At 43.4% G+C, this 14,624-nt stretch overlaps 1 protein-coding gene and 1 non-coding gene across 2 annotated transcripts in view; both read right to left on the bottom strand.

The window, feature by feature from the left end:
• cep104 (centrosomal protein 104) overlaps positions 1–14,624 on the bottom strand; it is a 283,987-nt gene that overhangs the window by 81,106 nt on the left and 188,257 nt on the right. The window contains exon 16 of the mRNA XM_070860716.1: positions 10,447–10,585. Coding sequence (XP_070716817.1) covers positions 10,447–10,585 — 139 coding nt within the window. The remainder of the gene's footprint in view (positions 1–10,446; positions 10,586–14,624) is intronic.
• On the bottom strand, positions 13,502–13,636 carry LOC139229554 (small nucleolar RNA U109). Its single transcript, XR_011587755.1, has one exon. It is a non-coding gene; the product is annotated as a small nucleolar RNA U109 (small nucleolar RNA).

The raw sequence follows: 14,624 nt of genomic DNA, 5'->3' as shown, positions 1-14,624 counted from the left end.
CCTCAAAGGTCCCACAATCTTTAGGCCAGCTGGGATGATTTTTGAGTAACAAATACATTTTGAGATGAAATCATGTCAACTTCCAAAAGCTACAATGCAGAATTAAATTGAAACGGCTGGAATAGATGAACCTATGCAGAATATGTTAATTGTCTGCTGCTTGTGGGTGTCTATGGTTTCTATGGCAATATGTCTGTCCGTGGTTTCTATGGCAATTAACAAATCAAAGCACGGGCTTGAGTCGTTGTCCAGAAAGTGAATCAACAAATATACAAACTATTCACATGTATAACGATTCCATATTCCCACTGCCATACAAATTAAGTCTCTGAATTATCTATGCATATGCCAGTATGGAAGCAAAACAGAAGAGGCATTTTTAAGACAGATCAAATAAATAACAAAGACTTGTTAAATGTCAACTATTAACTCTGGAGCAATGATTTAATAAAACATTTGATAGCAAGATTAATGGTTAGGGCTGCTCCAGTCGTTCAGTGTGCAAATGTATTACCTGGTATAGGTATTGTAATTATTTTTATTGGCCAGAAATGACCCAAGTCTAGTCTGTGGTGATTTTAGCCAGGACGGCGATGAGGCAAAGGAAAAAAAGTCAGCCAGGGTTCCTGCTTGCTATGCAGAGAAACCTGCCTGGAAAGTGTAGACATACAGATATCAGTTGAGTGCAGGGTCAGTCTTTGTTGTGATGTCACCAGTTATATTTTTAAGGTTTTACATTAAATATTTTTCTTTGGTTCAGTGCCACTAGCTGCTCCTGTAATCAGACCTTGTATCCCTTGCGAATCAGTGTGCTTTTATTTGTCCGATATATAAATAAATGTAACAAGAGCCAGCCAGTTGAACACTGCCTCCTTGCCATTGTACTCCAATTTAGTGGAATAAATCATTTGCTGCTGGGTGATCCCCTTACCTTTGATAAATGAATACAGGCCGTGACTCAAGCTAACCACTAATTAGATACATTTACTGAATATTAAACAGAAAAAGTTAATACAAACTGCACTATTTTCCATGAAATTAAAACAATAAATTCAAAAATGTGAAATTGGGGTCCTTTACTTCTTATTCGGTTTCTGTTACCAAGAATTCCTCTCATTAGGCTTGTGTCAGGTGTGGCTCAGTGGGTAGCACTTTCGTCTCTGAGGCGGAAGGTTGTGGGTTCAAGTCCCACTCCAGAGACTCGAGCACAAAAATATAGGCTGACACTCCAGTGCAGTACTGAGGGAGCGCTGCACTGTCAGAGGCATCGCCTTTCGGATGAGACGTTAAACCGAGGCCCCGTCTGGCCTCTCAGGTGAACGCGAGAGATCTCATGGCACAACAGGTTGAACCTCTTAAAACCGGCACTTTTAAAAAATCCGGCAACCTCCCTTGTCTGCCATCATTCCGGGGGGGGGGGGATACGCAGAATGCAGCCGGATTGTTGACAGCAGCATTACCCAGTGAGAATCAACTTCTAATTCATCGTCGTTTAATACAGCAGCCACTTTCTGTTCTTTACATCTTTCCTCCTCTCTCTGGCGCTTCCTTCCCCCCCGCCAAACGGTCGCGGGGCCCAAAATGCTGCACAGTAGCCTTTTGCGCAGTGAATGCGCAAGTCCAGCTTCTGGGTCAGGATGCCATCTTGTGAGGCAACGTTCAATAAAGCAGCGCGGAAAAGGAGTGCAGCGGGAGTTTTGGAGCCGGAGCGTGGCGGAGGCAGTCAGGGGCAAGAGCGCAGTCATCATGACCGGGTAAGTCCAAGGTCGGCGTGACCTCCCATCGTCCGGCAAATTCTCTTGTCCGGCATATCTAGGTCCCGAGGGTGCCGGATTTGAGAAGTTCAACCTGTATTTTGAAGAAGAGCAGGGGAGTTATCCCCAGTGTCCTGGGCCAATATTTACTTCTTAATCAACATCACTAAAACAGATTATCTGGTCATTATCACATTGCTGTTTGTGGGAGCTTTCTGTGCACAAATTGGCTGCCACATTTCCTACATTACAACACTGACTACACTTCAAAAGTACCTCATTGGCAGTAAAACGCTTCGAGATGTCTGGTGGTTATGAAATGTGTTATATAAATGCAAATCTTTCTTTTTGTACTCAGATGGCTTTAGGCAGAGCAGTGTTGATGAAACAGCACCCAAGATATAGCTCCAAATTCCTTTGTAAATATCCAGAATAAAGGACAATAAAATTGCATTCCTCACAACTGCATCTAGATGGTCAGACATTCACAGGATGCCCACCCAATTCGAGCTGTCAAGCAAACAACCCCACAGGATGCTTGCAACTGAATAGAATGGTTTGATCTATTTAATGACAGTGGCAGCAATCAATCTATGTATAATCAATACCTTGCCTTGGGAGTTTCTACATCAGCCAGTCTGGGATACGTGTTCTTTGTAGCTTGCAGGAAGGGCTAGCAGTACACAATTTTAGCCAAATGTTTCATTTTTATCAAACCCCTTTATCTGATTAACCTGCCAACACTCACCATCGAGGCTCACATGTAAAAACTGGCCAGTTGGGCGAGTTACTGGAGGGCTGTCAGTGCGCACTTAGCTGCCACACTGAATGTCAGCACCTTTGAGATGGGGGGAAAAAATCCCCTTAAGCTTCAAGCTCTTCAGTGACCAGCTTTGAGCTTTTCATCGATCTTCAGTAGGAAAAAGCAGTGCTTCAATAACTGCCTTTGGCTTTAGCAAAAATGACAACATTGGACAAAATAAAATAAGGCCAATTTTAACCCAGCCTACCTGGTGGAAACAGGGCAGTCGCGGAGTTAAAATCATTGTACACACTTACACCCCCCCCCACTGCTCTGCAGCGTGACGTTTAGAGGGATGATCGTGGGCCTTATGTGCTCCATCCAGTTGAACCAGGTGATGAATAGGAAGAGGCCTCAAAAACCCAAGTACAAAAATATATATGTGGGGCCAGGAGGACTGCCCAAAAATAATGAGAGTCAAAACTACCCTAACTTCCGCACTCCATTAAAACCCCTCAACTCCAACGTGGACATACATGCCTGCCAGTTGGAATGGCATCTCTGCCGTCCAATATTGTGGCAGCTTTGAACCAGCGAGCTGTAGCAGGACACTTGTTCAGGGTTTGCAGTTCCCCGCCAACATGGTAATGAGACCCAACCCTCAAAAAGGACAGGGTGTCGGCAGGAATGAATGGCCACTGCACATGATGCCCACCCGTTCCATGCCTGGACTTAAATCTATCTACTCCATGATTTTAAATGATACATAGAATTAATTCTCTGTTCCTCTGACTCTGGTTTTGTGCATCCCTCCTCCCTTCACCCCACCAATGGAGGCCATGCCTTCAGCTGCCCTTGCACTGGAATCACCTACCTCTCCTCTTTTAAGACCCTCCTTAAAACTCATCACTTTGACCAAACTTTTGGTCACTTCTCCTAATATTTCTTTTGGCTTGGCATCCATTTTTTCCCCTTACACCTCTGAATTGACTTCGGATTTTTTTTAATATATAGAAATATTAACGGTGCAATTTTACATTATACATTATACATTATACATTAATGATTTAGACGAAGGGATTAAATGTAGTATCTCCAAATTTGCGGATGACACTAAGTTGGGTGGCAGTGTGAGCTGCGAGGAGGATGCTATGAGGCTACAGAGTGACTTGGATAGGTTAGGTGAGTGGGCAAATGCGTGGCAGATGAAGTATAATGTGGATAAATGTGAGGTTATCCACTTTGGTGGTAAAAACAGAGAGACAGACTATTATCTGAATGGTGACAGATTAGGAAAAGGGAAGGTGCAACGAGACCTGGGTGTCATGGTACATCAGTCATTGAAGGTTGGCATGCAGGTACAGCAGGCGGTTAAGAAAGCAAATGGCATGTTGGCCTTCATAGCGAGGGGATTTGAGTACAGGGGCAGGGAGGTGTTGCTACAGTTGTACAGGGCCTTGGTGAGGCCACACCTGGAGTATTGTGTACAGTTTTGGTCTCCTAACTTGAGGAAGGACATACTTGCTGTTGAGGGAGTGCAGCGAAGATTCACCAGACTGATTCCCGGGATGGTGGGACTGACCTATCAAGAAAGACTGAATCAACTGGGCTTGTATTCACTGGAGTTCAGAAGAGTGAGAGGGGACCTCATAGAAACGTTTAAAATTCTGACGGGTTTGGACAGGTTGGATGCAGGAAGAATGTTCCCAATGTTGGGGAAGTCCAGAACCAGGGGTCACAGTCTAAGGATAAGGGGTAAGCCATTTAGGACCGAGATAAGGAGAAACTTCTTCACCCAGAGAGTGGTGAACCTGTGGAATTCTCTACCACAGGAAGTAGTTGAGGCCAATTCACTAAATATATTCAAAAGGGAGTTAGATGAAGTCCTTACTACTCGGGGGATCAAGGGGTATGGCGTGAAAGCAGGAAGTGGGTACTGAAGTTTCATGTTAGCCATGAACTCGTTGAATGGCGGTGCAGGCTAGAAGGGCTGAATGGCCTGCTCCTGCACCTATTTTCTATGTTTCTATGTTTCTAAATGCAAGTTGTTGGTTTAAGTCTTCCTCCTTCTGTATGTTATGTACCTTGTCAGAATTATGGACAGTTGTTTTGGATTCTGGGCCAGGGATGCAAGTTCTGAAAAATGGAATTCCAAAAAAAGCGAAGGACTGCAATCTTCTTCAAGTCAGTAATACAGCAACTGGTATAATTATTTACAACAGACAAATCAACTGATGCAATTGACACGCAAGCTCTTTTGTCCATCTCCTGCCCCAGACAAGAAAAATGTTTGCCAAATACATCTCAAAGATCATGCCTGTTAAAACCTTCTAATAGACACAATGAAGCATCCTAACAGTACCTGCAGAGCCAACTGTTTATAAACTACTGAAGGGGCCAGTTTATACATTGCTGCCTTGACTTATGTATTACAGTCCCCATCGCTTCTAGCAAACACATTTTGCCCGCTATACACGATGGCCGGTGTAACAGGGAAAAAAATACGTATTTGAAACATACTTGTATAAAAAAGGACTGAGATTGTTAGAATCACCCAGCTTTGGATTCATTTAAATTGTTCCAGTTTAGCCAGGAAAGACACTCAAATTAAAACAAACTTTATAAGAAAGACAAGTTTGTGAAATTCCCCCAATCCTTGGCCTCAAGTTTCGGGCATTGCCTAGAACGGCGCAACCCCGACATCCACGCCCGTTTTCCACGCCGAAAACTCACGGAGGAATTCTCGGCCTCCCAGCAGCTTCCTCCCAGCTCAGCACGACACGCAGAGATCAGCGGAGGGCGGGGCCACAGCATCGCGCCGATTTTGAAAGTGCAGGGAGGCGGGGCTAACTCTCAGCCGAAGACGTCGTGCCGGCCGCCCTGCGTGTGCACACTGGAGCTATTTTTAAAGGTACAGGAGGAAAACTGCTGATTTGTTTTGTGGAGCTGTGGAAAGGCTTGGGATTGAATCTTGGTGATTTTTTGTGTCTGAAGGAGTGCTTTTAGCAGCACTGTTGAAGAAATCACCTGCTGAAATCAGTGAGTGCTGCTTTTTGCTGCTAAACTTCCAGAACAATTGCTGCATAGGTGCATGCAAAATAAGGACTGTGTGTTTTGAAAAATAAGAGTGTCAATTCAATACAGCAATGGAACAATGTCCACCAAGAACAAAGAATTTCTTGCATGAGGAAGTGGAGATATTAGTTAACGTCATTGAGCAGAGATGGCAGGAGCTGGATACCAGCAACAGAGATCGCATAAAAGTGCCAACCAAAGAAATGAAGAAACACTGGAACCAAGTTGCAAAAGATGACTGCGCAGTGGTGCATACCATGAGATCTGGAAGCCAGTGTAAAAAGAAATGGCACGACCTTGGTCAAGTAGTTAGTGTAAGTAATATTTTCATTTTTTAATGCAATCGTAATTGTAATGTAACTATCTGTATGTCCCACCCTGCAGAAAGACGCACTCTGTAAAAAGTTATTTTTAATCTTTGCAGAAGAAATTGGCCCACAACAAAAGGGAAGCAACTCCAACAGGAGGAGGCACGCCCAATTTGCATCCACTGACACCCTTGGAACAGAGGGCAGCTGCTATGATGAGTCGTACATGGAGAAAAGCAATCAGTACAGCACAAGCTGGGCCCGCATGTGAGGAAGAGGGTAAGCCCTGAAAATGCATCGTGGCCCTTCAAATCAACCTGCTGCCTGGCCTGCTATGTGTGAGAGTACTCATGCCACCCGTCCTGCCCCCTCCTCTGCTGTTAAACATTTGATTGTTCAGATATATTTTGTAGAAGATGATGATGATGATGATGCCAACCCTGAAGATCCAGAACAAGAACCAGTAGAACCAGATGCGGACGATCCAGACTAGCTGCAGGCGGCGATGACTGAAATATCTTCAGGGGAGACCTTCCAAATTAATATTTATGAGCCCACATTAAGGGGCATCAGATTTTCAACCCCTTGCATAGGTTCTGGTTCCACCTTTCATGGTTTTGATTCTGATGTTGCGGGTTCCAGTGGTGCTGCTGGTGTAATCCAGCAGATTACAGCCAGTGCCCCAGCGTCCCAGCCTGTGCCTCCCACTCGCATAGGTTCTGGTTCCACCTTCCATGGTTTTGATTCCGATGTTGCGGGTCGCAGTGGTGCTGGTGATATAATGGAGCAGTTTATACAAATTGACCCACCACCCCAGCCCACGGCTCGCACTCGAGTGGTGCCGGATGCAAGACCCAGGGCCGCACCATCACAACCCGCGCTTCCCACTCTCGTGCTGCCGTCTGGAACACCGAACGTCCCACCGTCCCAGCCCATGCCTCCCAGTGTAGTGGTGCCGCGAGGCAGACCCAGGCAGAGAAGGAGATTTGAGACACGTTTTCCTGAGATGCAGCATGCAACAGATGCGGCTCAGGTTGTGGCATTGGGTATGGAGACCAATGAGCTTACCCGATCACTCGTTGGCAGCGTCAGTGCAGTGGGTGAAGAGGTAACGGTACTGACGGGAGAATTAGCTGTAATGACCCGGGAAATGAGGGAGGGAATGTCCGAGGAAGTGCAATCGACAACACAGGCCGTCAAGGAGGGCATGCAAGTGACGGCACAGACCGTCAGGGAGGGCATGCAAGTGATGGCACAGGCCGTCAGGAAGGGTCTGGGCGAGGTAGCTGCTGCAATAAGGGCACACAGCCCAGCCAATCAAATGACATCCCCATGAAGAAGTGAACATTCACTGAGATGTGGATGAGAGATGGTTGCAGCCTTTCTTTGCTGCTTTTGTTTTTGATGCAACTGTAGTAACGTTTTTCAAATTGAAATTGTTTTGTAAGTTTTGTAACTTTACAATGTATAAGTGATCTTAGAGTTTTTAAGTGATCTTAGTGTAAATGTTCTCATATTTTGTATCTTATTTAATTTTGCACCAAAAAAGTGATCTTGAATTTTAAGTGACCTTAAGAGTGTAAGATTTTTCACATTGAAATTGTTTTGTAACTTTTGTAACTTTACAAGTTTATAAGTGATCTTAAAGTTTTTAAGTTATCTTAAAAAGTCATATTAAAAAGTAGTTTGATGCAACAAATATTTTATTACACTAATGTTAACTTTTCAATAAAATATTTTTTCATTAAAACTGAGTCATGTTCCATTAACACAACACAACATAGGAACAACTCCAAAAAAATAAACATGTCCATGCGCAACAGTTGTTGCAGAGCCCTCAGGCATCAGTAGGGCTCGAGCAATCGTCAAAGGAGCACGATGGACGGCCCTCCTCCGACCTCGTGCTCCGGCATCAGGCACTTGCATGCTTTCCTGATCGTCGTCATCATCCCATCCTGCTCATCGAAATTACTATCATCAGGCATTGGCCCCTCATGTGGGTCTTCTGGTTCCACTACCAGCTCCTGCTGCCTCATGATGGCTAAGTAATGCAGCATGCAGCACACAACAGTGAAGTGACCGACAATCTGAGGAGAGTATTGCACGTGGCCTCCGGAATGGTCCAGGCATCGCAAACGCTGTTTCAAGATGCCAATGGTCCTCTCTATGATGCTGCGCATCGCAATGTGCGCCATGATGTATTGATGGTCAGCTTCCGTCCATGTCACGTCTAGGGGTGTCATGAGCCAGGTGGCCAGGCCGTACCGTTTGTCTCCCAGTAGCCAGTTCTGCCCTTCTGGCTGCTGCTCAAACATGTCAGATATAATGCTGTCGTGTAGGATGAATGCATCATGGGTGCTGCCAGGGTATTCAGCATCGACTGACATGATGCGCTGCTTGACGCCACACATGAGCTGCACATTGATGGAGTGGAAACCTTTTCTATTCCTGTACTGCTCGGAATCCTCCACAGGTGCTCACAAGGCGATGTGGGTTCAATCAATGCAACCCTTTACTTTTGGTAAGCCAGCAGTCCTGAAGAAGCCCACAGCTCTGTCATGCATTGCTTGTGCGATCATTGGAAACTTGAAGTCATTCCTCCGCGCATACAGTGCAGCCGTGACCTGGTAAACGCAGGCATGTATTGCACGGTGAAAGATGGCGCACACATCTCCAGTTGTAGCCTGAAATGATTCTGAGGCATAGAAGGCAAATGCAGCTGTTACCTTCACTTCAACAGACAAGGCAGTCGGCATTCTGCTTCTGGGCTGCAAATCTGCTCTCAGCATATCACAGATCTCAACAACTTATCTGCGGAAATGCAGCCTTTTGACACAATCAGCCTCGCTCATGTCCAGGTACGAGTGCCTGGCTCGATATTGCCGACTTGGGTAAGATCTCCTGCCCATCAGCCTATGGGCTATGACCTTCCTGGTGCGGTGAGCTCTAATCAATTCTCTCCTATGCAGTGAATTGATGGCGAACCATTGCATAATCCATGGTGTTGATAATGCAGCAACCATACTTGAATTACAAATGTAACTTTAAAACTTGCTGGCTGGCTGTCCCTCCCGGTGTTTTGTACACCTCCCCCGTCTCCTGGCCGAACGGCCTGCAGCCTATAAAAATAACTTCACAGCTGTGGAGGCTGCTGCATTGCCTCTGTGTGTGGCCCCAACCGTGTCCCTCCCCTTTCTCCTGGCCAAATGGCCTCAAGCTCCACAGCTCGAAGGCTGCTTGCTGCCTCTTGGGCTGCCGTCGTGCGACTGACGCGCCCCTGTCTCCTGGCCGAAAGGCCTCAAGCTCCGCAGCTCGAAGGCTGCTGCTGCTTCTCACAGGTAGAAAAATTCAATGTATTTATTATTTGCTTTATTTATAATTTTTTATTCCGGATGGCTCTTTATTTGTATAAATGAGACTGCTGAATGCTTGTAAAATTTAATTACTTCCATTCCCCCGCCTCCTCCTCGTTCCCTACGCCTGATTTGTAAGTGTCGGCAAGGTTTTTCTGAGCGCACAAAAATCTACACTTACTCCATTCTAAGTTAGTTTGGAGTAAGTTTTTACTGCCTAAACTTGCAAAACAGGCGTAAGTGGCTGGACATGCCCCCTTTCAAAAAAAAAAATTTGTTCACAAATGAAACTGTTCCAACTGACTAGAACTGAAGCAAACTAAATGCCAAGAATTGCAATTTCTAAGATACTCCATTCTAAACTAGTTGCTCCAAATAAATAAGAGCAACTCAGGCCGAAACTTGACCCCTATATTCCTGGGACAGACTCTCTCCTTTAGGTAGCAATAGTTTATATAAAACTGACATCGAGCAGTGTTTGTGCCCCTCTTACCCATTCATTCTAATCTACAATCAGTTTAGAATCTTGAGCCATGGTTTGTTGTGTCAAGCTACAGGGATCAGGCGCTCACCACTACTACCCAGTATAGAGTAGAGTCAGTGTTAACGTTTGACAGACCTCATGGCAGGTGAACGCCACTTTTAATAAGACAGTATTGCCTGGAGGACAATTAAAGTCTTGAACTGAATTTTGAACTATTGCCAGAGCTTTGTACTTTGGCTCGAAAACTGCTGTAGCAGACAACGTAATTAAAGGAGCAGCATATTGTTCCTGATTGAACATTGTGCTAATTATGCCAGCTAGAATTTGCAGAGCATGATGTAAATTAACAAAGGCTGAACTTAATTAGTGAAAGAATTGCCTTTTGCTTTCCTTCAAGGGTATCAGATTGAATAAAAAATACATTTAAATCAGCAAAAACACCTAGCATTTCTATTTTTGCCCAAAATAAATGGAGCACTTAAGACGGTAAAACCGGCAACTTACAAATTGATATTAATACAAACAGATAATGGTTATTGCTTTTTGGTGGAGATAAGCGACTGCCCATTTTAAACCTGGATGTTTTAAGTGGTACTGACGGTACTAGTGTCATCAATGTTAGTTTAAAATAAAAACAAATGCACTATAGGTTGATTTCTAAATACTTGAAAAGAACAAATTTGACCTAGCTAAACTAGATTGGATTAGATTACAACATTTTTTGGCTTACCATTGCAGCTCTTCATTTTGAGATGTTCCTGCAGATCCTCTCTTGCTACTGCCTCACCACAACGATGACATTTCCCAAAGCTGTCTTTCTTGTCACATTCTGTCAGCCTGTGCTCTGTAAGGCTGGCTATTTCTACCACCTGGATAGAAAAAGCAATCCAAAATTACTCCTGAATCTCAGCAATTCAGTTTGCTAGTCACGCAAATGGAGTGTGCAGTATGGATATGGAAATCATGTTGAGGAATAAAAGGCTCCATGCCATCTGAAAACGGGTAATATTTAAAGTATTCACAGTTTCTAACATCGGGCGATAAAATGCTCATGCGCTGGACTGAAAAGAATCAATTCTGTCAATTACTGTTGGGTAAAATTCAATAGATCTGAGATATACTGTGGTTTCTGAATAGTTATATTGTGTTCGATTCTGAAAGTGCAATGCGCACTTATGCCAAAACCAACGTCTACACCAGAGGAGAGATGGCTTTGTCATAAAAGTTGATTTTGTCAGTGCAAAAAAGTGACAGCGTGATATGGAACCATAGAGGCATCTAGCACCAGTTTGGAAGATGGACAAGCACACTGTAGAACTCTGTGCCACAATCCCATTTTGTATTGTATTTTAGTAGTGCATTATTTTGAACCTAAATTTAGCACATACATATACAGCAGAGAGCACATCACAATTTTAAGCTGGTACCCCAGGCAAAACAATCCTTGATATTTTTCAATGAGATCAGGATCCCCAAAGGAATAAGTTGGCAAACTGGGCTGAACATTCCAGGAACAGTTGCAGTTACAGTTCCACCCAAAAAAAAATCAGCAGTTCCATACTGAAAGGTTCATGGATTCTCTTTTCTGTTTATAAAAGCTTGTTGCTCAACTTTTGCTTATCTAATGACGGATGTTGCAGAAGGTTGTATGCTGGAAGAAGGATCACCTCAATGAATGTTGGCCCCATACTGCCTGCAGAAAGTCCTTCAGATGCCCCAAAGTAGTACTGAACACCTACACCCCAGAGTAAAGTGGAGTTAGGCATCTAGTAATTCTTATGGTAGACTCAAAATGGTAAATGTCAAGCAGCCCTTGTACGGCCGTACAAGTCGAAAGATGTGGATAGCTTGCATGATTCACTACATGGCGAGTTTCTTATCAAAGAACAAGGTAACCTTCCTCATTCCTGTGCATATCAAATGCCTCCATAACCGACATGGAAGAGGCCTACAATCCAGTTGTCTATCCCAACCCTCTGGTAAAAGAATAGAGGTGGGCCAAAGGATAAGAAAGCAAATAACTTTAAAAAAAGTATGACAATGAAAATCAGGTGCAACATTCCTGTTTTTTGAGAAATAAACTGAACTTAGATATCTTGTATTGTTTTATTTCTTAATCTTTCAGAATTCACCAAAATCCCTGAACATTGTTGCTAATATATCCCTATTGAATTATCAACCTATTCAAATTGCATTTTCTGAAGGACCCCAAAACATTGTTACCCTTTACCTAAATCATCTAAGTTTTGTTAAAAGTCCAGAAAAATGGTGGGAAGGCACTTGTACTTCCAAGTAGCTAGGTGCATTGGGTCTTGGGTATAGGGATGGCAAGGCATGGCATTTTGCCATAGTGGATTTACATAGCACGGGGAGGGGGGGGGGGGGTCGGGGGGGGGGTCAGAGGTTGGATTTAATATAATTTAAGTAGGATACTGCAGTCTGGTTGTACTGCAGTGGAGTTGGTGTCTTGGGATTTGCCAGTGTTGGGACAGAGGTACTGGAGATAACAGTACTACAGTACTGCAAGGGTAGTCCTGGAAGCTGGGAGCACTTCGGGAAGGGGTTACTGACATCTGGGAAAAGAGAAGCATGTATTGGAAGTATTGGGAATGGAGCATTGTGAAGGAGGTTATGAGGTCTGAAAGTAGCACAAAGTAAATGCGGGAGGGTCCCATGATCTGGTTGGGGCGTGTTGGACAGTACAGAGATGCTGTAGTATTGGGAAGAGGTCCAACAGCATAGACTGACTAGGTTTTACACTACTGAGGAAATTCTGGTGCCTGGCTGAATAGATGAGGAGACACGTACAGGAGAATGGAAGTTGTGGACCATAGTCCATTCCCCTCTCCATTTCCCAAGGACAGAAGCAAAGTGGAAGCCACTTTCCTGTTACTGATCTGGCAACTGGATTTGTTGATTGATGAGAACAGTTAATGTGTTTCTAATCAACCTGCAGACATACTGTTATTAAAAGTGCAGAATGTATTTTTATCAACTAAAAGCTGGTGTCTAGCTCAGTGTGGGACGGGGCAATGTAGCTGGCTCAAGCAAGAGGCAGCAGCGGACGTTGGGTTGGATGAGAGAGCAGCCCAAATTGCATTCAACATCAGGCTGAGGGAGCATGCAGAGTTGGCTCAGGCAGTGTTGTGGAGAATGATGCCACAGTATCAATGTTCTTGGAAACGGAGCAAAAAAGTTTAATTTAATGGTATACATGCAGACGCAGGACTTTCGGTTGCACTTTTTCCATCACGCCCGTCCCACTTTTTTTTTATGTAGTCTTTGTGGAGTGGCTCAAAATAAAATAGATCAGAACTGAATTAGTAGGGAACATACAAAATACTGAGTAAAAACAACCAGAAAATGACCAATCGGAACCGATCAAACCTGAATGCCAATCATGAGAATCCAAATTTAAAAGAAAAATAGTGAACCAATCAACTTGCTCAAAAGAATTTCCAAGTCCATTCATCTGTCCATTTTTGTGCTCAGTAACTAAAATTTATAACCTTCCAAGTTTAAAAAAAAAGTCTTTATCTGGTCTTCGCAGCAGCCAAATTTAGTGATTTTAATTTAGGAAAAACACAGGCAGCAATAGAAAGGGAGATGGACCGGTTTAATCCTGTTATTATGAAATGGGCCATTTTTTCTGCATTTATTATCCAAGATGATGAGTTTTTTTTTTCAAAAACATGAACTTGAATTTTGAAAGCCCTTCAGGTTAAAACCTGTGATACCGGTGAGCAAAACCAAGAGTTATCAGCTAATATGCAGAGTTAACTTATTCATGTTGGAGACTTATACTACCGTTCAGTCCGTTCTTTTGAGACTGACGGCCCTGTTGTCCTCAGAGTTACTCTAGCACGTTGCTGGAATGTCATACTCATATTGAAAAAGAGCAGAAATCAGACCTCACCCAATATGAATAAAACCAGGGTGAGGTAAAACGTGCACTTCAATTCATACCATTTGACACAATGTATAATAATATATTGACTACGAGCTTGAGTCTCTTTCCCCACTTATATTTATTCTGCACATCTTATACTTTAGGTGTCTCTCTTCACTGGTAGCTCCATTCGGCTGGATTTGTTTTGAGTTTTTGGCTCACAGCTCGAGATCTTGGACTTTTCTTCCAACAATTCCAACTTGTAGCTACATTTCACATAAGCACATGGATCCTCCCTGGGGATGAAGGGTATTAGCCAAGTCTAGTCCTGGCCTCACCCAACTACTATGTATGCCCACTTTCCAACAGGGCCACTTAGTGATCAATGAATTTTCTCCCTCCTAATTCTCTTTGGGCTTGAGATCAGCCCAAAAGAGTCAAACTTTTGGACTAAATAGTATTTTTCTATTCACTAAATTTCGTTTATTTTTAGTCCTGAGACACTGAGGCTACTTGTAGTCCTGACTAAGATCACTGATGACAGTTTATGGTTGAAACTTTGGAACTTCATGATCTGTATCACTCAGTACCGCACCATGCAGTGTACTTACTCATTACACCATGGGCAGGAATGGTACATACTGCAATCTTAAATATACTAGAGTAGTGTTTTTTAAAAAAAAATCAACATGCAACTTTCTATGAGGAAATCTTCCAAAATAGCAAAGGTCAGCAGTAGAACAAGGCTCATCTATATAACATGCAGCTAGATTTGTAAAAGGAACATTGTATAGATCTGAATTCCACTCATCAGCCAAGAGTTTCACCTACAATTTAGAAAATGTTACCTTCCACACCGTTGACTGATGTAAGACATAAATCTCAGTAAAACAAGGGACAATATTAAAAATAATTGAGTATATTTATCAAGAGTGAGCACCTAACATAATTTGATATAAAGTATGTTGTAGAGCAAAACCTGTTTACTTGAAGACCTGTTGTCTTAAATGGGACAAAGT

Source organism: Pristiophorus japonicus, chromosome 18 (assembly GCF_044704955.1).
Source record: "Pristiophorus japonicus isolate sPriJap1 chromosome 18, sPriJap1.hap1, whole genome shotgun sequence".
Lineage (NCBI taxonomy): Eukaryota > Metazoa > Chordata > Chondrichthyes > Pristiophoridae > Pristiophorus > Pristiophorus japonicus.
Note: the sequence above shows the minus strand (reverse complement) of the source record. Positions and strands in the feature narration are given on the sequence as shown.